The sequence below is a fragment of the Triturus cristatus genome, chromosome 1_1 (assembly GCF_964204655.1).
Source record: "Triturus cristatus chromosome 1_1, aTriCri1.1, whole genome shotgun sequence".
Lineage (NCBI taxonomy): Eukaryota > Metazoa > Chordata > Amphibia > Caudata > Salamandridae > Triturus > Triturus cristatus.
The window spans coordinates 372,462,765-372,490,290 of NC_140579.1; the positions used below are offsets into that span (position 1 = coordinate 372,462,765).

Genomic DNA, 27,526 nt, shown 5'->3' on the forward strand with positions numbered 1-27,526 from the left:
GGAAGATATTTGAGATCACACTTGAAACGTCCTAATTTTTCTTTCTACAGCACTAACCATAATTTCTATGACAAATTGAACCCCATCATTTTGTTCCTTTTTAAAGTGAATGTTTTAAGAGTTACCAGTTTATTCCAATCAAGATCGCTTCTGGTGTGCCATAATTTTGTCACAAGTAAGACTGTTAGTGCTCTAGTTTTTCTTTAGAACACTCTGGTACGCTGCAGTAGAACATAAAGGCATCAACTGAGAGGCTGCTCCTGTTGAAATATAACAGGAAGATATTTAAGATCTCACTTCAAACATGTCCTTATTTGTCTTTCTACAGCACTAACCATAATTTCTATGACAAAATGAACCCCATCATTGTGTTACTTTTTAAATTAAATGTTTTAAGTGTTACCAGTTTATTCCAATCACGATGGCTTCAGGTGTGCCATACTTTTGTCATAAGTAAGGCTGTTAGCGCTCTAGTTGTTCTTTAGAAGACTCTGGGATGCTGCAGTAGAACAAAAAGGCATCAACTCACTGGCTGCTCCTGTTGAAATATAACAGGAGGATATTTGAGATCACACTTGAAACATGTCCTAATTTTCCTTTCTACAGCACTAACCATCATTTATATGAAAAAAGGAACCCCCTCATTTTGTTCCTTTTTAAATTAAATGTTTTAAGAGTTACCAGTTTATTTCAATCAAGATGGCTTCAAGTGTGCCATACGTTTGTCATAAGTAAGGCTGTTAGTGCTCTAGTTGTTCTTTAGAAGACTCTGGGAAGCTGCAGAAGAACACAAAGGCATCAACTGACAGGCTGCTCCTGTTGAAATATAACAGGAAGATGTTTGAGATCTCACTTAAAACATGTCCTAATTTTTATTTCTACAGCACTAACCATAATTTCTATGACAAAATGAACCCCCTCATTTTGTTCCTTTTTAAATTAAATGTTTTAAGAGTTACCAGTTTATTCCATTCAAGATGGCTTCAGGTGTGCCATAATTTTGTCATAAGTAAGACTGTTAGTGCTCTAGTTGTTCTTTAGAACACTCTGGAACTCTGCAGTAGAGCACAAAGGCATCAACTGAAAGGCTGCTCCTGTTGAAATATAACAGGAGGATATTTGAGATCACACTTGAAACATGTCCTAATTTTTCTTTCTACAGCACTAACCATAATTTCTATGACAAAATGAACCCCATCATTTTGTTCCTTTTTAAATTAAATGTTTTAAGTGTTACCAGTTTATTCCAATCAAGATGGCTTCAGGTGTGCCATACTTTTGTCATAAGTAAGGCTGTTAGCGCTCTAGTTGTTCTTTAGAAGACTCTGGGAAGCTGCAGTAGAACACAAAGGCATCAACTGACAGGCTGCTCCTGTTGAAATATAACAGGAAGATATTTGAGATCTCACTTGAAACATGTCCTAATTTTTCTTTCTACAGCACTGACCATAATTTCTATGACAAAATGAACCCCATCATTTTGTTCCTTTTTAAATTAAATGTTTTAAGTGTTACCAGTTTATTCCAATCAAGATGGCTTCAGGTGTGCCATTCTTTTGTCATAAGTAAGGCTGTTAGCGCTCTAGTTGTTCTTTAGAAGACTCTGGGAAGCTGCAGTAGAACACAAAGGCATCAACTGACAGGCTGCTCCTGTTGAAATATAACAGGAAGATATTTGAGATCACACTTGAAACATGTCCTATTTTTTCTTTCTACAGCACTAACCATAATTTATATGACAAAATGAACCCCATCATTTTGTTCCTTTTCAAATTAAATGTTTTATGTGTTGCCAGTTTATTCCAATCAAGATGGCTTCAGGTGTGCCATACTTTTGTCATAACTAAGGCTGTTAGTGCTCTAGTTGTTCTTTAGAACACTCTGGGAAGCTGCAGTAGAACACAAAGTCATCAACTGACAGGCTGCACCTGTTGAAATATAACAGGAAGATATTTGAGATCACACTTAAAACATGTCCTAATTTTCCTTTCTACAGCACTAACCATAATTTCTATGACAAAATGAACCCCCTCATTTTGTTCCTTTTTAAATTAAATATTTTAAGAGTTACCAGTTTATTCTAATCAAGATGGCTTCAGGTGTGCCATAATTTTGTCATAAGTAAGACTGTTAGCACTATAGTTGTTCTTTAGAACACTCTGGAACGCTCCAGTAGAACACAAAGGCATCAACTGACAGGCTGCGCCTGTTGAAATATAACAGGAAGATATTTGAGATCTCACTTGAAACAAGTCCTAATTTTTCTTTCTACAGCACTAACCATAATTTTATGACAAAATGAACCCCATCATTTTGTTCCTTTTTAAATTAAATGTTTTAAGTGCTACCAGTTTATTGCAATCAAGATGGCTCCAGGTGTGCCATACTTTTGTCATAAGTAAGGCTGTTAGCGATCTAGTTGTTCTTTAGAAGACTCTGGGAAGCTGCAGTAGAACACAAAGGCATCAACTGACAGGCTGCTCCTGTTGAAATATAACAGGAAGATATTTGAGATCACACTTGAAACATGTCCTATTTTTTCTTTCTACAGCACTAACCATAATTTCTATGACAAAATGAACCCCATCATTTTGTTCCTTTTTAAATTAAATGTTTTAAGAGTTACCAGTTTATTTCAATCAAGATGGCTTCAAGTGTGCCATACGTTTGTCATAAGTAAGGCTGTTAGTGCTCTAGTTGTTCTTTAGAAGACTCTGGGAAGCTGCAGAAGAGCACAAAGGCATCAACTGACAGGCTGCTCCTGTTGAAATATAACAGGAAGATGTTTGACATCTCACTTAAAACATGTCCTAATTTTTATTTCTACAGCACTAACCATAATTTCTATGACAAAATGAACCCCCTCATTTTGTTCCTTTTTAAATTAAATGTTTTAAGAGTTACCAGTTTATTCCATTCAAGATGGCTTCAGGTGTGCCATAATTTTGTCATAAGTAAGACTGTTAGCGCTCTAGTTGTTCTTTAGAACACTCTGGAACTCTGCAGTAGAGCACAAAGGCATCAACTGAAAGGCTGCTCCTGTTGAAATATAACAGGAGGATATTTGAGATCACACTTGAAACATGTCCTAATTTTTCTTTCTACAGCACTAACCATAATTTCTATGACAAAATGAACCCCATCATTTTGTTCCTTTTTAAATTAAATGTTTTAAGTGTTACCAGTTTATTCCAATCAAGATGGCTTCAGGTGTGCCATACTTTTGTCATAAGTAAGGCTGTTAGCGCTCTAGTTGTTCTTTAGAAGACTCTGGGAAGCTGCAGTAGAACACAAAGGCATCAACTGACAGGCTGCTCCTGTTGAAATATAACAGGAAGATATTTGAGATCTCACTTGAAACATGTCCTAATTTTTCTTTCTACAGCACTGACCATAATTTCTATGACAAAATGAACCCCATCATTTTGTTCCTTTTTAAATTAAATGTTTTAAGTGTTACCAGTTTATTCCAATCAAGATGGCTTCAGGTGTGCCATTCTTTTGTCATAAGTAAGGCTGTTAGCGCTCTAGTTGTTCTTTAGAAGACTCTGGGAAGCTGCAGTAGAACACAAAGGCATCAACTGACAGGCTGCTCCTGTTGAAATATAACAGGAAGATATTTGAGATCACACTTGAAACATGTCCTATTTTTTCTTTCTACAGCACTAACCATAATTTCTATGACAAAATGAACCCCATCATTTTGTTCCTTTTTAAATTAAATGTTTTATGTGTTGCCAGTTTATTCCAATCAAGATGGCTTCAGGTGTGCCATACTTTTGTCATAACTAAGGCTGTTAGTGCTCTAGTTGTTCTTTAGAACACTCTGGGAAGCTGCAGTAGAACACAAAGGCATCAACTGACAGGCTGCTCGTGTTGAAATATAACAGGAAGATATTTGAGATCACACTTGAAACATGTCCTATTTTTTCTTTCTACAGCACTAACCATAATTTCTATGACAAAATGAACCCCATCATTTTGTTCCTTTTTAAATTAAATGTTTTATGTGTTGCCAGTTTATTCCAATCAAGATGGCTTCAGGTGTGCCATACTTTTGTCATAAGTAAGGCTGTTAGTGCTCTAGTTGTTCTTTAGCACACTCTGGGAAGCTGAAGTAGAACACAAAGGCATCAACTGACAGGCTGCTCCTGTTCAAATATAACAGGAAGATATTTGAGCTTTCATTTAAAACATGTCCTAATTTTCCTTTCTACAGCTCTAACCATAATTTCTATGACAAAATGAACCCCCTCATTTTGTTCCTTTTTAAATTAAATGTTTTAAGAGTTACCAGTTTATTCCAATCAAGATGGTTTCAAGTGTGCAATAATTTTGTCATAAGTAAGACTGTTAGCGCTCTAGTTGTTCTTTAGAAGACTATGGGAAGCTGCAGTAGAACACAAAGGCATCAACTCACAGGCTGCTCCTGCTGAAATATAACAGGAAGATATTTGAGATCACACTTGAAACGTCCTAATTTTTCTTTCTACAGCACTAACCATAATTTCTATGACAAATTGAACCCCATCATTTTGTTCCTTTTTAAAGTGAATGTTTTAAGAGTTACCAGTTTATTCCAATCAAGATCGCTTCTGGTGTGCCATAATTTTGTCACAAGTAAGACTGTTAGTGCTCTAGTTTTTCTTTAGAACACTCTGGTACGCTGCAGTAGAACATAAAGGCATCAACTGAGAGGCTGCTCCTGTTGAAATATAACAGGAAGATATTTAAGATCTCACTTCAAACATGTCCTTATTTGTCTTTCTACAGCACTAACCATAATTTCTATGACAAAATGAACCCCATCATTGTGTTACTTTTTAAATTAAATGTTTTAAGTGTTACCAGTTTATTCCAATCACGATGGCTTCAGGTGTGCCATACTTTTGTCATAAGTAAGGCTGTTAGCGCTCTAGTTGTTCTTTAGAAGACTCTGGGATGCTGCAGTAGAACAAAAAGGCATCAACTCACTGGCTGCTCCTGTTGAAATATAACAGGAGGATATTTGAGATCACACTTGAAACATGTCCTAATTTTTCTTTCTACAGTACTATCCATAATTTCTATGATAAAATGAACCCCATTATTTTGTTCCTTTTTAAATTAAATGTTTTAAGTGTTACCAGTTTATTCCAATCAAGATGGCTTCAGGTGTGCCATACTTGTGTCGTAAGTAAGGCTGTTAGCGCTCTAGTTGTTCTTTAGAAGACTCTGGGAAGCTGCAGTAGAACAAAAAGGCATCAACTGACAGGCTGCTCCTGCTGAAATATAACAGGAAGATATTTGAGATCACACTTGAAACATGTCCTAATTTTTCTTTCTACAGCACTAACCATAATTTCTATGACAAAATGAACCCCATCATTTTGTTCCTTTTTAAATTGAATGTTTTAAGTGTTACCAGTTTATTCCAATCAAGATGGCTTCAGGTGTGCCATACTTTTGTCATGATTAAGGCTGTTAGTGCTCTAGTTGTTCTTTAGAACACTCTGGGAAGCTGAAATAGAACACAAAGGCATCAACTGACAGGCTGCTCCTGTTGAAATATAACAGGAAGATATTTGAGCTCTCACTTAAAACATGTCCTAATTTTTCTTTCTACAGCACTAACCATAATTTCTATGACAAAATGAACCCCCTCATTTTGTTCCTTTTTAAATTAAATGTTTTAAGAGTTACCAGTTTATTCCAATCAAGATGGCTTCAGGTGTGTCATAATTTTGTCATAAGTAAGACTGTTAGCGCTATAGTTGTTCTTTAGAACACTCTGGAACGCTGCAGTAGAACACAAAGGCATCAACTGACAGGCTGCTCCTGTTGAAATATAACAGGAAGATATTTGAGATCACACTTGAACCATGTCCTAATTTGTCTTTCTACAGCACTAACCATAATTTCTATGACAAAATGAACCCCATCATTTTGTTCCTTTTTAAATTAAATGTTTTAAGTGTTACCAGTTTATTCCAATCACGATGGCTTCAGATGTGCCATACTTTTGTCATAAGTAAGGCTGTTAGCGCTCTAGTTGTTCTTTAGAAGACTCTGGGAAGCTGCAGTAGAACACAAAGGCATCAACTCACAGGCTGCTCCTGTTGAAATATAAAAGGAGGATATTTGAGATCACACTTGAAACATGTCCTAATTTTTCTTTCTACAGCACTATCCATAATTTCTATGATAAAATGAACCCCATCATTTTGGTCCTTTTTAAATTAAATGTTTTAAGTGTTACCAGTTTATTCCAATCAAGATGGCTTCAGGTGTGCCATACTTGTGTCATTAGTAAGGCTGTTAGCGCTCTAGTTGTTCTTTAGAAGACTCTGGGAAGCTGCAGTAGAACACAAAGGCATCAACTGACAGGCTGCTCCTGCTGAAATATAGCAGGAAGATATTTGAGATCACACTTGAAACATGTCCTAATTTTTCTTTCTACAGCACTAACCATAATTTCTATGACAAAATGAACCCCATCATTTTGTTCCTTTTAAAGTGAACGTTTTAAGTGTTACCAGTTTATTCCAATCAAGATGGCTTCAGGTGTGCCATACTTTTGTCATAATTAAGGCTGTCAGTGCTCTAGTTGTTCTTTAGAACACTCTGGGAAGCTGACATAGAACACAAAGGCATCAACTGACAGGCTGCTCCTGTTGAAATATAACAGGAAGATATTTGAGCACTCACTTAAAAAATGTCCTAATTTTTCTTTCTACAGCACTAACCATAATTTTTATGACAAAATGAACCCCATCATTTTGTTCCTTTTTAAATTAAATGTTTTAAGAGTTACCAGTTTATTCCAATCAAGATGGCTTCAGGTGTGCCATAATTGTGTCATAAGTAAGACTGTTAGCGCTATAGTTGTTCTTTAGAACACTCTGGAACGCTGCAGTAGAACACACAGGCATCAACTGACAGGCTGCTCCTGTTGAAATATAACAGGAAGATATTTGAGCTCTCACTTAAAACATGTCCTAATTTTTCTTTCTACAGCACTAACCATAATTTCTATGACAAAATGAACCCCCTCATTTTGTTCCTTTTTAAATTAAATGTTTTAAGAGTTACCAGTTTATTCCAATCAAGATGGCTTCAGGTGTGTCATAATTTTGTCATAAGTAAGACTGTTAGCGCTATAGTTGTTCTTTAGAACACTCTGGAACGCTGCAGTAGAACACAAAGGCATCAACTGACAGGCTGCTCCTGTTGAAATATAACAGGAAGATATTTGAGATCACACTTGAACCATGTCCTAATTTGTCTTTCTACAGCACTAACCATAATTTCTATGACAAAATGAACCCCATCATTTTGTTTCTTTTTAAATTAAATGTTTTAAGTGTTACCAGTTTATTCCAATCACGATGGCTTCAGGTGTGCCATACTTTTGTCATAAGTAAGGCTGTTAGCGCTCTAGTTGTTCTTTAGAAGACTCTGGGAAGCTGCAGTAGAACACAAAGGCATCAACTCACAGGCTGCTCCTGTTGAAATATAAAAGGAGGATATTTGAGATCGCACTTGAAACATTTCCTAATTTTTCTTTCTACAGCACTATCCATAATTTCTATGATAAAATGAACCCCATCATTTTGTTCCTTTTTAAAATAAATGTTTTAAGTGTTACCAGTTTATTCCAATCAAGATGGCTTCAGGTGTGCCATACTTGTGTCATTAGTAAGGCTGTTAGCGCTCTAGTTGTTCTTTAGAAGATTTTGGGAAGCTGCAGTAGAACACAAAGGCATCAACTGACAGGCTGCTCCTGCTGAAATATAACAGGAAGATATTTGAGATCACACTTGAAACATGTCCTAATTTTTCTTTCTACAGCACTAACCATAATTTCTATGACAAAATGAACCCCATCATTTTGTTCCTTTTAAAGTGAATGTTTTAAGTGTTACCAGTTTATTCCAATCAAGAGGGCTTTAGGTGTGCCATACTTTTGTCATAATTACGGCTGTTAGTGCTCTAGTTGTTCTTTAGAACACTCTGGGAAGCTGAAATAGAACACAAAGGCATCAACTGACAGGCTGCTCCTGTTGAAATATAACAGGAAGATATTTGAGCACTCACTTAAAACATGTCCTAATTTTTCTTTCTACAGCACTAACCATAATTTTTATGACAAAATGAACCCCATCATTTTTTTCCTTTTTAAATTAAATGTTTTAAGAGTTACCAGTTTATTCCAATCAAGATGGCTTCAGGTGTGCCATAATTTTGTCATAAGTAAGACTGTTAGCGCTATAGTTGTTCTTTAGAACACTCTGGAACGCTGCAGTGGAACACACAGGCATCAACTGACAGGCTGCTCCTGTTGAAATATAACAGGAAGATATTTGAGATCACACTTGAACCATGTCCTAATTTGTCTTTCTACAGCACTAACAATAATTTCTATGACAAAATGAACCCCATCATTTTGTTCCTTTTTAAATTAAATGTTTTAAGTGTTACCAGTTTATTCCAATCACGATGGCTTCAGGTGTGCCATACTTTTGTCGTAAGTAAGGCTGTTAGCGCTCTAGTTGTTCTTTAGAAGACTCTGGGAAGCTGCAGTAGAACACAAAGGCATCAACTCACAGGCTGCTCCTGTTGAAATATAACAGGAAGATATTTGAGATCACACTTGAAACATGTCCTAATTTTTCTTTCTACAGCACTAACCATAATTTTTATGACAAAATGAACCCCATCATTTTGTTCCTTTTTAAATTGAATGTTTTAAGTGTTACCAGTTTATTCCAATCAAGATGGCTTCAGGTGTGCCATACTTTTGTCATAATTAAGCCTGTTAGTGCTCTAGTTGTTCTTTAGAACACTCTGGGAAGCTGAAATAGAACACAAAGGCATCAACTGACAGGCTGCTCCTGTTGAAATATAACAGGAAGATATTTGAGCTCTCACTTAAAACATGTCCTAATTTTTCTTTCTACAGCACTAACCATAATTCCTATGACAAAATGAACCCCCTCATTTTGTTCCTTTTTAAATTAAATGTTTTAAGAGTTACCAGTTTATTCCAATCAAGATGGCTTCAGGTGTGTCATAATTTTGTCATAAGTAAGACTGTTAGCGCTATAGTTGTTCTTTAGAAGACTCTGGGAAGCTGCAGTAGAACACAAAGGCATCAACTGACAGGCTGCTCCTGCTGAAATATAACAGGAAGATATTTGAGATCACACTTGAAACATGTCCTAATTTTTCTTTCTACAGCACTAACCATAATTTCTATGACAAAATGAACCCCATCATTTTGTTCCTTTTTAAATTGAATGTTTTAAGTGTTACCAATTTATTCCAATCAAGATGGCTTCAGGTGTGCCGTACTTTTGTCATAAGTAAGGCTGTTAGCGCTCTAGTTGTTCTGTAGAAGACTCTGGGAAGCTGCAGTAGATCACAAAGGCATCAACTGACAGGCTGCTCCTGTTGAAATATAACAAGAAGATATTTGAGAGCACACTTGAAACATGTCCTAATTTTTCTTTCTACAGCACTAACCATAATTTCTATGACAAAATTAACCCCATCATTTTATTCCTTTTTAAATTAAATGTTTTATGTGTTACCAGTTTATTCCAATCAGGATGGCTTCAGGTGTGCCATACTTTTGTCATATTTAAGGCTGTTAGCGCTCTAATTGTTCTTTAGAACACTCTGGGAAGCAGCAGTAGAACACAAAGGAATCAACTGACAGTCTCTGCCCTTGTTGGATATACATGATTTACTGAGAATGACATACTTCATTCTCACATGACTGAGAAAGATAATGTGAATTTACAGAAAATATGCTCTCATTTTAGCTTCAGTTTTCTTCCAAACATGATTCATGATATCCCAGCAGAAGGATTTTCACAGGGTAAAATCACCTAAGAACACACCACAATTCCTGATATTAGTATGGTACCATCAACAAATGAATTCTAATGTAACTAAAGTCTCTTATCACCCTTTATAGTTCTCCTTTTGGTAACCCTCAAACTCTTCGATTCACTACAATGCATTTCAATGGGGTAATGGAGTACTATCATGTATATTGTCCCAAGATGGCTACCAGCAATTCCAGGATGAAGTGCTGACAGCCAATCAGATCTCACGATGAGATGTGTAGTTAGGCTCCGCCCAGATATTGAAACTTTTTCTTTTTCTAATATTTCATGAACCACTGAACGGATTTACACCATTTAACAAAAAGGGATCTTTCTGATCCAAGGGCTAAATTTTCGCCAAATTTGGTGTAATTCTGTTCAGCAGTTCGGGCTGTAGCCATGTCTAAAGTTTCCTATGGGAATTAACATTGAGAAAACATGTTTTTGGACCCCCCTTTTTTCTCGGCCCCCGCTTGACGAATAACCCCAAATCTTTTAAGATAGGAGCTGAAAGGAGCGCCCCGCGAGTTTGGAAAATTTCGCAAAGATTCGTCAACCGACGCCAAAGTTATTGGGAAAAGAATGTTATGATTTTTCTATGGATAATAGGTCCCAACTATAACTACCTACTGGTGACCACCAGTAGGTAATATATACATATGTATATACATATATAAAAACATATTTAAGCTTTACAGAAACACACTGTCACTGGATGATGTTATCAGTGATATCATTTGAGATGTCATCAGTGATGTCACTGACCATGTCATGAATGATGTAATATGTGACATCATCAGCAGTGCATTGCGGGGGCACAAGTTATAGCTAGCTCAACTAACTATAACGGCCGAATTTCTCTGGTTTCTCTGGTTCTGTATGAATGAAATGTCCAACTAACTATAACGTCCTGTGGTTTTTTTCAGTGAATTTCTAAGGTTTTTTAAATGCCAATTTCTAACTATAACGTCCCTGAAACCTATGTTTTTTTCATTGAAAAAAAAATAAAATATATATATATATATCACTGAAAAAACCATAGGTTTCACACACGTTATAGTTAGGAATTAGCATTTAAAAAACCTTAGAAATTTAGTGAAAAAACCATAGGTTTCACACATGTTATAGTTAGCTGGACATTTTACTCGTAAAAAACCAATGAAATTGCCCCGTTATAGTTAGTTCAGCTAACTATAACTCGCGCGCCCGCAATGCACTGCTGATGACGTCACATATTACATCACTCATGACATGGTCAGTGACATCACTCATGACATCACTGATGACATCTCAAATGACATCACTGATGACCTCACTGATGACATCATCCAGTGAATGTGTGTTTTTCTGAAAATTAAATATGTTTTATATATGTATATCTCAAGGTTGATGGAAGAATAAATGGGTATATTACTGTCTAAATGGATGATTTGTTTTTGAAAAATTGATTGTGTAACTGACTGATTAAGTGTATCATAGTGAATACATGGCTTAGTGAGTAATGTTTAAATATGTAAATATCTGTATCAGTCTCTCACTTTGTGTATAAGTGGCTGCATGGGTTGGTGAGTAGCTACATGGGTGTCTATATAGGTTATTAGTTGTTTTTTTGAGTATCAGTCTGAGTTTCTGCATGGTTCGGTGGGGGGTATTACGTAGTGCATCGGTGCATGAATGAGTGACTCACTGTTTGTATGTGTTGAACAGAGCATGTGTGCAGGACTGCATGGGTGGATGAGTGTGTGTATGGGTGTGTTAGTGAGTGAATGACTGTCTCAATAGTGTCTTTATGAGTGACTACATATGTTTTAAACTAGTATATGTGACTATTGGTGTATATATGTGAGTATATGTGAGAGTGAGAGATTGAAAGAGTTCCTGTATGAATAAGTATGTGTTTCTATAAGTGATTGTTTAAAAGACTAAGTATGTGTAAGTTTCCGTAGAAGTAAGTGTGGTGGTGTGTGTATAACTGTATATGCAAGTAAATGTATGTTTGATTCTTTATTAGCATGAGTGACTATGTGTGTGAGTAACTCTATGGATGAGTGGCATTGTGTAACAGGATGTATAGATGTATGAGTACATATGATGAGTGAGTACATGTATGAGTGACTGTATAGGACTGTTGGTGAATGAGTGGATGTGTATGTGGATCTTAGAATTACTGAAGAGGTTGTTGTAACTGGTATTGGTATGTCCATTGTTTTGAAATTTTTAGTCTCTATTTTTGAATGTGTGTATCAAAGCTTATATTAAGGTGAGAGGAGGTCTGCCACTCTATCACAAGGATGATGTCATCAGTGAGGTCATCAGTGATGTCATTTGAGATGTCATCAGTGATGTCATGAGTGATGTCACTGACCATGTCATGAGTGATGTAATATGTGACGTCATCAGCAGTGCATTGCGGGCGCGCGAGTTATAGTTAGCTGAACTAACTATAACGGGGCAATTTCATTGGTTTTTTACGAGTAAAATGTCCAGCTAACTATAACATGTGTGAAACCTATGGTTTTTTCACTAAATTTCTAAGGTTTTTTAAATGCTAATTCCTAACTATAACGTGTGTGAAACCTATGGTTTTTTCAGTGAATTTCTAAGGTTTTTTAAATGCTAATTCCTAACTATAACGTGTGTGAAACCTATGGTTTTTTCAGTGAATTTGCAAGGTTTTTTAAATGCTAATTCCTAACTATAACGTGTGTGAAACCCATGGTTTTTTCAGTGAATTTGCAAGGTTTTTTAAATGCTTTTTTTTTTTTATATTCTTCATTTTTTTCAAACATATTTTTATTTTAATTTTCTTATCTTTTATAAAGACTATGCTTTAATTTTTAAAATCCTTAAATATTTTTTTATATATATTTTTTAAAATAAACATGTAAAATTTATTTCCAGATTTTTTTTTTTTTTTTTTTTTTTTTTTTTATAGTACGCGTACCGTAAGCTCACGGTAAGCGTACGGTTTACGCAACGTCCGTAATCTATCTACGCTGCTTGCGTATAGTTACGCACTTTGCGTAGCCGCGCGTACTGCGCGTGGGACGCGTGCGCGCTTACGCAACACGCGCACGTTACGCGGAAGTGCCGGGAAATGACTGTTATGCGCATGTGCGCAAGCGCGTGTCTTTTTTACGCGCACGCGTACTTTTTGCCGTAAGCGCACCGTAAGCGTACCGTAAGCGTACGGTAGGTCATGTGATCTTGAAACACAACTTTTGATTGGTTGAAACTACTTTCAGTTCTAGAACTCTCCTACACCACACCCATTCCCCTCATTTCTGCTTGTGATCCCTTAGGAGAAGGAGCTGGTTTGTCTTTGGGATACGATGGCAGAACAGCAGAGCCCTTCTGAGAGTGAGGCTAGCACCAGCAGCACTGTCTTGAGGCAGAGAGCGAGGAAAGTAAAGCCTTCTTATGTTTGGGATTTTTTTACTTTTCCAGAAGGCCAGCAAAAGGTGAATGCACCCTTAGTTACTTGCATTCTGTGTAAGCGTGTACTTTCTAGAGGTAATCCTGACAGGAAGTATTCCTTTGGGAATCACACCATGATGAGGCACCTCAAAGAAGTACACAGAAGGACACATGGTCATCTTTTTGGAGGTAACTCTTCAGAAAGACGAGCCAGTACATCCACAGCAGCTCAGCCTGGACCATCATCTGCAGGGCAGACTCCTTCTTCTGCAGGTCAGGTGAGCCCTTCATCTGTGGGGGGAGAATCTCCTTTTGCTGGCCCTCTGGAAATTAACCCTCGGTTTGCGAGGGTTGAAGTACGGTGCGCCACTTGTCACGATCTAATTACTTATAGGGAGACCAGTGTTTCCCTGGTGAACAGTAAAATAGATCAGCACACTTGTCGTACCGTCTAATATTCCCAATCTTTCTTTCCTCTGTCCCTGCATGAACACAACGGTTCTTTTAAGAGCCAACCTTATCTTTCATCTTTTTTTTTCTTTTTTTTTAAAAACTTTTTTTTTTTTTTTTTACCGTACGCGTACGGTAAGCGTACCTTTTTTTTTATTTTTTAAAAAAAACACTAAAAATCATTTTTCACATTACAAGGTCCTTGAAAGACTACAATTATTACTATTGACTTACCATACTCACTGAAAAAAATATTTATTCATTTGTTTTTTTAAAAAATAGTTTTTAAAATGGTTGTAGTTTACGAAAATTTTCTATATCGATCTGAAAAAAAAGAAAAAAGTATTAATATTTTTAAAACATTTTATAATACAGTACACATATTTACATTTTTTTCCAAAAAATATTTTTGCCTTATTTTTGCTGTTTTCAGAATATATTGCATTTCACTATAAATTGTGAAAGCAATTGCATTCATCATTTTACAGCGGGCAAAAAAAAATAACAATCTCAAAGATTGTATTAAAAAAGCCCAGAATCTCTTCTCACTTAAACTTATCATTACAGAAATGCATATTATTCTTAAAAAATGTCATCTAAAAACAATACTTTTTTCTTTAAAATACCGTCTGATATTTTTGTTTCAGAAGTACATTCACAATAATATATCTCAAATAACTCCAAAATACATCTGATTTTATTTCCTTTAGGCCAAATAGTATTTTTTATTCTTTCCCTGGAATAAATTTCCAAGGGAAAACCATTAAAATTCTAAAGTTTAATCTGTCCAGATCTCACCGATTCTCTGTAACATTTTGGTTCACGAAAATTTTTCGAATAATTTATTTAGTCCACAATAGAATTGCTTACTTTTCCACATGGCCAAATAGTAATTTTTGAAATCATTTTTGAAAAAATTTCCAGTGGCAGTCCAATAACATTCCAAAATTTAAAATGTGCAGAAGTTACCGATAATCTCTAAATTATTGGTTTTTCAAAATTGCATTAAAAATTTAAAAAGTCCACATTACAATTGGTTATCTTTCCTTTAGGCCAAATGATAATTTTAAAAATCTTTTTTCTACAAAATTGCAATGGTAATCCTGTAAAATGGTAAAATTATTTTGTCCAGATCTTGCCAAGTCTCTCTAAAATTTAGGTTTCAGGAAGATTAGATAGGAATTTGCTAAATCAAAAGGCAAACGTTGTTTGAAAATCAATTGGGAATCATTACACAGTGTCCATCCTTTTTCACATTTTAGATAAACTGTGTAATGTCCAGAAGTAACAGTAGGTCCATCATGGAAAATTATTGCAACAGTTACAAAAGTTTTTCCTGAAATTGATAATTGCTGTCCTGTAAACTTCTTTATTAAAGTATCCAATTTTGATCCATCAGCTCTACATCGTTGCATCATTAAAATTACATACTGTCCGTATTCCCTTAAAATTAATGTTGATAACATGTCAGAATTACACTCACCACATTTCATGCTATGATTAGCATCTTTAACTAAGTTTGCAAAAGTGACTGTTTTACTCTCTGGCAATGTCAAATAAATAAACCTTTCATTATCAACAATAGAACCACTTATATTATAACAATTATCACAACTATGTTCCCATTTATAAGAGAGACCAAAAAAAATGTCAATGGGAACTCCTTCTTCTTCCACTACCTGAAGAAAATACATCAAAAATTCGTGAGCATCTTGCTGTTCATTTTGAGAAAACTGTGTTCGTCCTGAACATACATCTAAAAGTTTTCTAATATCAGTAGCACTTTCTATTTGAGTTTTATCTTTACTCAGCTTTTGAAAAAGGAGACTGAGCTCTGAACAGAATCTTTTTCCCTGATTTATTATTATCTGCTCTTGCAAACTTTCCAGATAAAAAGCAACATTCAGCACTACATTTGCGTAGCAGTTGACACCAGAGCTATTTTCAAAATGACATCCTACAACCTGTTCTTCATTTTCCTTATTCTTTTTGCTTGCAATTACATCACTCCTCTTTTTTTTCCTCTTCTCTACATCTTCATTACAGATATTCTCATTTCTCCTTTTACGAGAAACTACACGTTTCTCCAACACAGGATACTGACCTAAATGAGGAGCATAGCTTCTTCTTAATCTATTATACTCCTTTACACAGTTTGTATCAGCACTAACTTTTGAGTCATCGAAGTCTATCATGAATAAACCTGATAATGTTTTGACTCGTGACAAAGCAACATATGCCATACCTTCTTTGAACACACTAGATCCAATGTTCACAAATGCACAATCTACAGTCAATCCTTGAGACTTGTGAATAGTTACAGCATATGCTAGAGAAAACGGAAACTGCTTCCTACGTACATATAAGTCTTTCACAAGCATGAAACGAACTGAACAACGACAAATGTCTTTAACTTCCTCTATCTGATCAAATTTTATTTTTAACCATTCAATTCCATCTTTTTTCTGATAATTAATAAAACCCACAACTCTTCCCATCGCTCCATTTACTAAGCCTTTTTCAACATCCAAATTTCTCCTTAAAAACACTCTACAGTTCATGCAAACATATAGATTTTTTTCTAATCCTGCTGTTTTGGAGATGTTCTTCTCTAGTGAGTCCAATTTATTTTTCAGTTTGCTTGTTACTGTGACAGTAATTCTTCCATCCTCAATTTTGTCCACTGCTTCCAATTTCCTGATCTCTTCCTTTTCCAATTTCAAAAGCTCCTCATTGAATATTGAGCATTCACGTAGAGTTGGCATTAAGCAGATGACACTTTTGTTTTCTGCAATGTTCTTGTATATCTTCTCTGCAACTATTTCTTCCTTTGGAAATAAATTATGTAGCAGCCGAGTCTGTAATGCTTTTTTGCCAGCTTCTGTGAGTAGTCCAATCCTGATATCTTTCAGAATACTTCCATATTCTTCATCGTTTGCTTGCCTCATATTAGTTGTAAGTTCCTTGTACTCAAAGAAGGACCAAATATTTGTATTACCGATGCTTCCCAATGACTTCTTCGTGTCTTCATGTGTCACAGTATTAAACACTGGTTGTCCTTTAACCGGAGTAAGTTGCAAAAGATCCCCAAAAACTATGACGTGTTTTCCACCAAATAACACGTCATAGTCTGTCTTCAAAATTTGCTGCATTCTTAAATGCACAAAGGCAAGCATTAAGTTTGATACCATGCTCACCTCATCAATAATGAGAACTTGCATCTTCTTCAATACTCTTGAAACTTCCAAGCATGCTTCTCCAGTTAGCTTGTTGAATTGTATTTTGTTCTCATGCTCCACTGGTAACATTAGCAAACGATGTAAGGTGATTCCTTTTATGTTATATGCTGCTAACCCAGTTGGAGCAGTAACCACACAAGACAAAGTAGAATCTGTTTTTTGCTTTAGGTAGCTTCTGATGACTTTAATTAGGAAACTTTTTCCAGTGCCAGCTTGTCCGCTTACATACATCCTGATTGGATGAAATGATGTGCATGAGCACTCTTTTTTTTCATGTAGAAATCCGTGATCAATTTTGTTTTTGATCTCTTCATAAATTTGTTGCTGCTCTTGATTCAGTTGTCTTTCCAAATTTTCTAAGTCTATAAATTCTTCTTGAGCTTGATTCATAGCCGTTTCCACTTCATTCATGGCTATTGATGCTTCATTTTCAACGATTGGTTGTCCTAGGGGATCTTGACTGTATGTTCCTGAACTTTGGCTGTCCTGAGAACTGTCTCTAGCAATTTCTGCTGCAATTGTAGTTTCCTGTTCAATTTCTTCATTTAACATTTGCAGATAAGTTGAGAATGTACTGCATTGTATGCTGTCTTTGCAAGCATTAAAAGAATCTTCATAGCTCTGGAATTCTCCCAGTAGTTCATCCTCTGAACGCCATGGTTTAAACAACTGTAAAAGAGCCAAGTAGTAAAATTCTTTCTTGTCGGTAGTGTCGCAACTCAGCTTCCGGTGATTTATCAAACTTCCTTTGGTTTGCTTCACCAAACATCCTTCTTCACCAACGACTTTATATTTTCCATTATTGATGTCTTCTGCAGCTTTCCGTGAATAAATGTAGTTCTGCAGCACTTCATAGAGACACATGTTCTCCAGATGATGACTTCTCTTGGGATAATATGTGTCCAACATGTTTGTTTTCAATATATCTGTACTTTCAGGTTCGAACTGTGCCAAATATTCAATTTCTCCAACAGATTTCAGTACCCGATTTCTCATTGCTGCAAGGCCTAAACTTGCCCAAATTATTCTTCTTGACTTCGAGTAGAGACTTGCAGAAGATAATCTATCTGAACATTCGTAGGATCCAATTTCTCGATGCGATAACATCTTCAAACTGAAACTGTACAGCTTCTTACTGACAGTCTTCTCGTGAGAAATCTCTTCCCACATTTCCTTCAATTCTGTTTTTTCTGATTTCGTAATGTAAGACGTTACATATCGAGCAACAGCAATGGAATTGTCAGCAACATACTGTATATCCATGTTAGCGTTCCACATGGATAAAATGACTGGGTTGTAGTCATTTATATTTTTTGATTCTTCTTTTCTTTTAAGGTTGTAGGTATTCTTAGGTGATTTTCTTGTGATAGTATGTCTCACAGCTGACATAAAACTGTTGACTCTTCCATTTGTAAGAACAGGTCTAGGAAATCCAAATCGACATTTAGTGTAGTATTTTTCTTTGCTCTTGTATTTCCGTCGACAGTATTTTCCACACCGATGACTTTGGAAACGTAGAACTTGCTCCTTTAACTTGTACTCTTCTGTGCTTTTAGGTATAGCACATGTTGCATATTCTTCAATGTAAGATAACACTGCTTCATCAGTATCTGTTCCAAACTTTGGGGCATCCTTGATCCACAGCAGCATATGAATATGAGGAGCACCTCTTGCCTGGTACTCTTTTCTCCAAAAGAAATCCACTACTTCTCCAAGGGGTGGATTTTTTTTATTGCAGATGAAGGACATCATAGCCTCAAATCTATGATTGAAATATCTGCAAACATTAACCGGATCCAATGAGCACAGTTCTCCTGCTGTCTTGTATTCGATGTTTTCAATGTTTGAATTGGCCTCTCGTAGAAAATCCAGTAAATCATCCCAAGCGTACTCGGCGCAGCTTAGGGTAAGGAACCATGTTGGTGTTCCTAAATTGCGTAACATGCATTTTAGTTCACCATGGCGTCGGTACCAATATTCATTTGTCCCACGCTGACAAGCCATCAGATTGATCAGTTGTGTTTCCAAATGATCATCTCGGTGCTGCACTTTCTCCATAAAATCCTTAGCAGACACATTTTGTAAATGTACTCCACTTTTTAAAATGTGATTTACTGCATAAGACAGTGCAGACAAGTCGCTTTCAAATAAAAGATGGAACAAATAAGGGATACTTTGTCGAAATCTGGGATCTTCAGCATATAGTCTTGTAGTCCGATACTCAGAAGCTGGAATCTGTTCCGGACGTTCATCGTATCGTCCTCCTTTTCCTTTAGGAAACAGCTGAGGAAAACATCGAGCTTCCAAGCTCTCCTCCCATACACTCACGGGATTTCCTTTTGCTTTCTTCATCTGAAAGAGATCAATATTGTCTCCCATAACTTCTTTCGAATGGAGAGGATGTATGCTAAAATGTTCATAAATTTCTTCTTCCTTTGACTTGTCCACTTTTTCAATTTGTCCACTTGGTGTTTCTGTATCTCCTTGTAAATCTTCTTCTTCTTCTTCTTCTACTATATAAATTGATTCATACCATTTGTTATTTTTTTTCAAATACAAATTTGCTCTTTGTACTTTCCGCACATCTACCAGCTCCTGCCAAATCTTCTTATTCTTTGTAGGTACACCATTAACCAGAATAATTAATGGTTCAGTTTCCAAAGTATCCGCATCAATAGTTTCCATATTTTTTTTCAAATCCAAGGGCAAATACACCACTCTACCTTTTAAACCTCTCAGTAAATCTGAAGGAGGTAATTTACCAGTTTTGGGCTCCATACGTACTATGGTCTGGAACGGATGAACACATTGAATGAGTATAGACTCATATGTATTTAATTCAGAAAGTTCAGCAGGAATAGCATCCAATTCTAAATTATTATGTACAGCTCTGGTCGGCATTCTATTTTCCTCTAACTTGTTGTAGCAGTATTTACAAATACGCTGATCTTCACCCAATTCAAAACAATTTTCAAGAAATATATATGTTGCAAAATCCATCCACTTATAATTATCTTCATTTTCACTCTTTCTGTAGAGATCAACATTCCTAGTTTGTTTTCTATAATGAGTTCTGCGGCAACAAATACAAGTAACATTTGGTCTTTCATTAGAGACTATTGCAAATTTTGTTATGTGATCATTAAATGTCTTACTTACACAAGGTTCTACATTCTCTTCCACTTCTGCCTCATTTACTGTGTCCTTCTCTGCACTGTTTTGTTCAGGACCAAAGTAACAAAACTGAATTTCATCAACAACCTTCTCTACATCTGATACCGTTCCTCGGAACAGAGCCCTATTCAATTCATTTAACTTTATTGCTGGACTTTTGGCAAAATACAACCGTCTCACAAACTTTCTCATTTCAGTATGATGAACAGCCAGCATCCTAAAATGATGGAAAACACTATTGCACACTTTTCTAGATAGACAAGCAAGAGAATGACCCTGCAAACCAGTATTCTCTCTCACTCTGCATGGATCCAGACTTTGAAGCACCTTAATCTTTTGTTTTACACTTTTTTTACTATATTCTCTTAGAAACTCTCGAAATCTGTCAATAGATTCCTGACGCACAGTGCAAATACTACTACAATTCCAAGTGTACACTGGGGCTTTAGGACGTCTCCCCATTGCCTCATCTGCCATCACTTGTACCTCATCTCTTGGAACCATTATCTCCTTCTCCATTATGCAACCATTTTTTACTTCGTATGAACGACCTCTGGTGTCAACTGCATGCAGCAAACTATTACTTTGAAAATAGCTCTCTTCATTAAAAAAAGGTTCACTACTTGAGCTATGCATCCACTTTCCTAAAAACACTTTACAAAAATTTGTTCTGTTCACTACTCTTTTGCTTTTGCTTTGTGATTTCAGTACATTAACCATTTTATCTAATGTACGCATCCTATTCAAAATTAATATGAATAGTTTCCTTTTTAATTCTAATGCCTTTGCTGCAATGGCTTCAATTTCTTTTTTTCTCTTATAATATTTAGCCTTTTGCTTATATTTCTTTATATCCTTTATCAAATTGGACATAACTCTTCTCTGAAACATTTTTCTACGTATCTCTTTAAATGCTGTTTTTCTGTTTATGTTAAACTTTTCAATTGCAGAAGGTATATTTGCATTAACTAAATCCTCAATTTTTTGCTGTTCTGTAGGTTTTGTTACATTTTTCCGAGAACAGACATTTTGTACATTTTTGTTTGTTTTCAATATTTTGTTTAGGAATTGTCTTTTTTGCTTACCAGAAGATTTTTTCTTTTTCCCAACATCAGCATCTTCTACTAACTTTGGTCCTCCAGTTGTCCTCAAATATAGTTTTTTTTTTAGCGTTTTTTGAACTCGAGATGTTGTAGGCATCTTAAATTTTGTTCACTGTTCTTCAGCAATACCTGCAAAAAAACTAAAAAAAAAATTCTTTATTGTATTTAAATATATTACTACATTTCTTTTCACAATAGTCACAAAACGAAATTTCTTTGCCAATTTGAATGCACACAAACTCCTCTTTTTTTTTGGGCAAGTGAAAATCTGTATAACAAACTGTCACATTATGAAACCAAGCTGTTTTTTTTTCAGACCACCACCGTGTGTATTCTCTGTGACTGCCTACACTCCAGCAGGGGCAACCAGCCTTAGTGATGCTGAATGTATTTGCATTACAGACTTAAACCTGAAAACCCCACTCGCTTCTAATTACTGTGCATGACTATACATGGCAAGCACATGGGTGTGTGCTAAACCTCTGCTTCTTCCCCCAAAAATTCGCTCCTCTTTTCCATCTACTGCAACTGTGAAATCACCAGAGCAAGACGCAATACATTTCTGCCTATAATTCTTCTATGCACACAGAGTCATGTTTTCACATTAGTGCCAAAACGAAATTTCTTTGCCAATTTGAAAGCACACTTACTGCTCTTTTTTTTTCGGGGGCAAGTGTATATCTCTTTTTTCAATTTGAAATCACTTTTACAGACTGACACATTCTGAAACCTTTTTTTTAAATTTATTTAAATGCACATGTCCAAGCAGTTTTTTTTTCAGACCACCACCGTGTGTATTCTCTGTGACTGCCTACACTCCAGCAGGGGCAACCAGCCTTAGTGATGCTGAATGTATTTGCATTACAGACTTAAACCTGAAAACCCCACTCGCTTCTAATTACTGTGCATGACTATACATGGCAAGCACATGGGTGTGTGCTAAACCTCTGCTTCTTCCCCCAAAAATTCGCTCCTCTTTTCCATCTACTGCAACTGTGAAATCACCAGAGCAAGACGCAATACATTTCTGCCTATAATTCTTCTATGCACACAGAGTCATGTTTTCACATTAGTGCCAAAACGAAATTTCTTTGCCAATTTGAAAGCACACTTACTGCTCTTTTTTTTTCGGGCCAAGTGAAAATCTCTTTTTACACTTTGAAATCACTTTTACAGACTGACACATTCTGAAACCTTTTTTTTTAAATTTATTTAAATGCACATGTCCAAGCTGTTTTTTTTTCAGACCACCACCGTGTGTATTCTCTGTGACTGCCTACACTCCAGCAGGGGCAACCAGCCTTAGTGATGCTGAATGTTTTTGCATTACAGACTTAAACCTGAAAACCCCACTCGCTTCTAATTACTGTGCATGACTATACATGGCAAGCACATGGGTGTGTGCTAAACCTCTGCTTCTTCCCCCAAAAATTCGCTCCTCTTTTCCATCTACTGCAACTGTGAAATCACCAGAGCAAGACGCAATACATTTCTGCCTATAATTCTTCTATGCACACAGAGTCATGTTTTCACATTAGTGCCAAAACGAAATTTCTTTGCCAATTTGAAAGCACACTTACTGCTCTTTTTTTTTCGGGCCAAGTGAAAATCTCTTTTTACACTTTGAAATCACTTTTACAGACTGACACATTCTGAAACCTTTTTTTTAAAATTTATTTAAATGCACATGTCCAAGCTGTTTTTTTTTCAGACCACCACCGTGTGTATTCTCTGTGACTGCCTACACTCCAGCAGGGGCAACCAGCCTTAGTGATGCTGAATGTATTTGCATTACAGACTTAAACCTGAAAACCCCACTCGCTTCTAATTACTGTGCATGACTATACATGGCAAGCACATGGGTGTGTGCTAAACCTCTGCTTCTTCCCCCAAAAATTCGCTCCTCTTTTCCATCTACTGCAACTGTGAAATCACCAGAGCAAGACGCAATACATTTCTGCCTATAATTCTTCTATGCACACAGAGTCATGTTTTCACATTAGTGCCAAAACGAAATTTCTTTGCCAATTTGAAAGCACACTTACTGCTCTTTTTTTTTCGGGCCAAGTGAAAATCTCTTTTTACACTTTGAAATCACTTTTACAGACTGACACATTCTGAAACCTTTTTTTTTAAATTTATTTAAATGCACATGTCCAAGCTGTTTTTTTTTCAGACCACCACCGTGTGTATTCTCTGTGACTGCCTACACTCCAGCAGGGGCAACCAGCCTTAGTGATGCTGAATGTATTTGCATTACAGACTTAAACCTGAAAACCCCACTCGCTTCTAATTACTGTGCATGACTATACATGGCAAGCACATGGGTGTGTGCTAAACCTCTGCTTCTTCCCCCAAAAATTCGCTCCTCTTTTCCATCTACTGCAACTGTGAAATCACCAGAGCAAGACGCAATACATTTCTGCCTATAATTCTTCTATGCACACAGAGTCATGTTTTCACATTAGTGCCAAAACGAAATTTCTTTGCCAATTTGAAAGCACACTTACTGCTCTTTTTTTTTCGGGGCCAAGTGAAAATCTCTTTTTACACTTTGAAATCACTTTTACAGACTGACACATTCTGAAACCTTTTTTTTTAAATTTATTTAAATGCACATGTCCAAGCTGTTTTTTTTTCAGACCACCACCGTGTGTATTCTCTGTGACTGCCTACACTCCAGCAGGGGCAACCAGCCTTAGTGATGCTGAATGTTTTTGCATTACAGACTTAAACCTGAAAACCCCACTCGCTTCTAATTACTGTGCATGACTATACATGGCAAGCACATGGGTGTGTGCTAAACCTCTGCTTCTTCCCCCAAAAATTCGCTCCTCTTTTCCATCTACTGCAACTGTGAAATCACCAGAGCAAGACGCAATACATTTCTGCCTATAATTCTTCTATGCACACACAGTCATGTTTTCACATTAGTGCCAAAACGAAATTTCTTTGCCAATTTGAAAGCACACTTACTGCTCTTTTTTTTTCGGGCCAAGTGAAAATCTCTTTTTACACTTTGAAATCACTTTTACAGACTGACACATTCTGAAACCTTTTTTTTTAAATTTATTTAAATGCACATGTCCAAGCTGTTTTTTTTTCAGACCACCACCGTGTGTATTCTCTGTGACTGCCTACACTCCAGCAGGGGCAACCAGCCTTAGTGATGCTGAATGTTTTTGCATTACAGACTTAAACCTGAAAACCCCACTCGCTTCTAATTACTGTGCATGACTATACATGGCAAGCACATGGGTGTGTGCTAAACCTCTGCTTCATCCCCCAAAAATTCGCTCCTCTTTTCCATCTACTGCAACTGTGAAATCCCCAGAGCAAGACGCAATACATTTCTGCCTATAATTCTTCTATGCACACAGAGTCATGTTTTCACATTAGTGCCAAAACGAAATTTCTTTGCCAATTTGAAAGCACACTTACTGCTCTTTTTTTTTCGGGGGCAAGTGTATATCTCTTTTTTCAATTTGAAATCACTTTTACAGACTGACACATTCTGAAACCTTTTTTTTAAATTTATTTAAATGCACATGTCCAAGCAGTTTTTTTTTCAGACCACCACCGTGTGTATTCTCTGTGACTGCCTACACTCCAGCAGGGGCAACCAGCCTTAGTGATGCTGAATGTATTTGCATTACAGACTTAAACCTGAAAACCCCACTCGCTTCTAATTACTGTGCATGACTATACATGGCAAGCACATGGGTGTGTGCTAAACCTCTGCTTCTTCCCCCAAAAATTCGCTCCTCTTTTCCATCTACTGCAACTGTGAAATCACCAGAGCAAGACGCAATACATTTCTGCCTATAATTCTTCTATGCACACACAGTCATGTTTTCACATTAGTGCCAAAACGAAATTTCTTTGCCAATTTGAAAGCACACTTACTGCTCTTTTTTTTTCGGGCCAAGTGAAAATCTCTTTTACAGACTGACACATTATGAATCCACCATGTGTAACTACAACAAAAACAATTCCCATTTCTATTATTCATTTCTTAAGTTACCACATACATCCCCTCTCAAACTGTAAACTCACCTTTAGAATTAGTTAGTTGTGAAAGAAATGTGTCACTCAAACAGCAGATTATCAGAGCCAGGATCTCTGTTCTGTACACCTCTCTCCTCTCAGCAGAACCAGATAATGGCAAACTTTCCCTCTATTTTTCCACACATATACATGTAAGTTTCAAATCTCAGTGCTTCCCCCTTTTTTTCAAATGTAATGACACATTTCTATTGGTTGAAAACCAACCCTTTTCCAAAAGTACCCTGCCCCCAACTTGACTTCTGCCTAGTACCCTTCCCCCAACTTGACTTCTGCCTGCTACCATAGCAACAGCTCATGGAACACTGCTGTGTGCAGTTAGGTCAGAAGTTCGACACACAATGTTTCAATTCCACAGAGCAAGAGTGCTTGACTTTTCAAACCTAACTGCAAATCCATAGTACTGTTCTTTGGTTACACATTTTTTTGTACCAATACAAAACATGCTTCTATTAATTTTCACATACAGCCTAGTTTTTTTTCTAGAATGGTATGAAACAGCCAATCAGTTCTTTTTGTTTTGTAAAAAATATGTATGCCTCCATTTCCAAACTGTCTTTCTTTTCATATTGCCATTCTACTGAAAGACACCTCCTGAGTGCATCCAGTTCTCCTTTGAAGATGTTCACAGTGTGGATTGTAGGGCACAGCTATGTCTTCTGGAGTGAAAAGTTTGCAGAGAAAACAGATATGGTGAGAGACCTTGCTTTGCCAAATGTAGACATTAAATGGATTGGTCAGAGAGGGTTAAAGTGGCACCAATTGATGCCATTGGTGAAATCCTTCATGCAAATCCAACACCCTGACCTCATAATAGTGCACTGTGGTGGCAATGACCTAGGCACTTTGACTGGGGTAGGTCTGGAAATGCTTATGAAGGACACCTTTGCACAACTGTTTACACTTTTCCCTAAAACTGCCTTTGTGTTTTCCAACATATGCCAAAGGCAAAAATGGAACTGGTCCAATCATTTCTGTCCACAGATTGACAAAGCAAGAAAGCACGTCAACAAATCTGTTTCTGCTTTCCTCCGTGACTATGGTATGGGTGCCATTTACCACAACAACTTGCGTTACGACATGCAAGACATTTATAGAGGAGATGGTGTGCACTTCAATGATGAAGGGAACAGAGTCTTCCTCTTGAACCTTAGACTCTGCATCGGTACTTACTTGTAGGTACCACTAAAAAAATGACTCCATAAACACAACAGCTCTTTTTAGAGCTCCCTAATTTCTAAACTCTTAAATCTGATTTTCATTTATTTATTTTTTTTTTTTTTACCGTACGCTTACCGTGAGCTTACCGTACGCGTACCCCGTGATTTTTTTTAAAATCAATAAATGTTTTTTTTGTACTTTTCTGTCCTTCTTTGACCCCCTTACAATTGTTAGGGGGTCTGTAACTCTCCTCATTGCCCCCTTTCCTTGTTTTCACTCTTTTTTTTCAGAGTGAAATACACAAAATGGCGGCCGCCGCTTCCTGGTTTCGGCCGATTCGAATGTTTACTAAGATCTAAGAGCCAATCAGAATCGCGCTCGCGCACGCCACCGTACGCTTACCGTAAGCGTACGGTAAGCGTACCGTAAGCTGGCTCAGATATATATATTGATTTAAAGGCTATTTTCTCAAAATCTACTGAACTGATTTACACCAAACCTACAAAAGGCACTTCCTTGACCTACGGACTACCTCTCTGCCAAATTTCTAGTAATTCTGTTCAGCCGTTCGGGCTGTAGGTCGTTCTAAAGGTCCTATGGAAAAATGCATGGGAAAAACGCGTTTTGGGACCCCCCTTTTATCTCAGCCCCCGCTTGACGGATCCCCCCGAGACTTTCAGGGTAGGAGCGGAGCGTAGCGCCCCACCTATTTTGAGAAATTCGCGAGGATTCGTCGACCGGCGCCAAAGTTATTCAAAATAGAATGTTGAGGTTTTCCTATGGAAACGTGGTCCTAACTATAACTACCTACTGGCGACCGCCAGTAGGTAATATATATATATATATATATATATATATATATTCACTGAAAAAACCATAGGTTTCACACATGTTATAGTTAGCTGGACATTTTACTGATAAAAAAACAATGAAATTCCCCCGTTATAGTTAGTGCAGGCAACTATAACTCACGCGACCGCAATCCTCTGCTGATGCTAATACTGTATATAGACACTTATTTGCCCATGTCTTCTTCCATTAAATT

General features: G+C 36.7%; 1 protein-coding gene across 1 annotated transcript in view; it reads right to left on the reverse strand.

Moving 5' to 3' along the window:
• LOC146870231 (uncharacterized) overlaps window positions 1–25,421 on the reverse strand; it is a 115,348-nt gene extending 89,927 nt beyond the window's left edge. Inside the window, exons 1-2 of the mRNA XM_085642252.1 lie at window positions 25,312–25,421; window positions 17,649–21,395 (exon numbers count right to left, since the gene is read on the reverse strand). Of these exons, the coding sequence (XP_085498378.1) occupies window positions 17,649–21,352 (3,704 nt within the window). The 5' untranslated portion in view covers window positions 21,353–21,395; window positions 25,312–25,421. The remainder of the gene's footprint in view (window positions 1–17,648; window positions 21,396–25,311) is intronic.
• Between the last annotated feature and the right edge of the window lie 2,105 nt (window positions 25,422–27,526).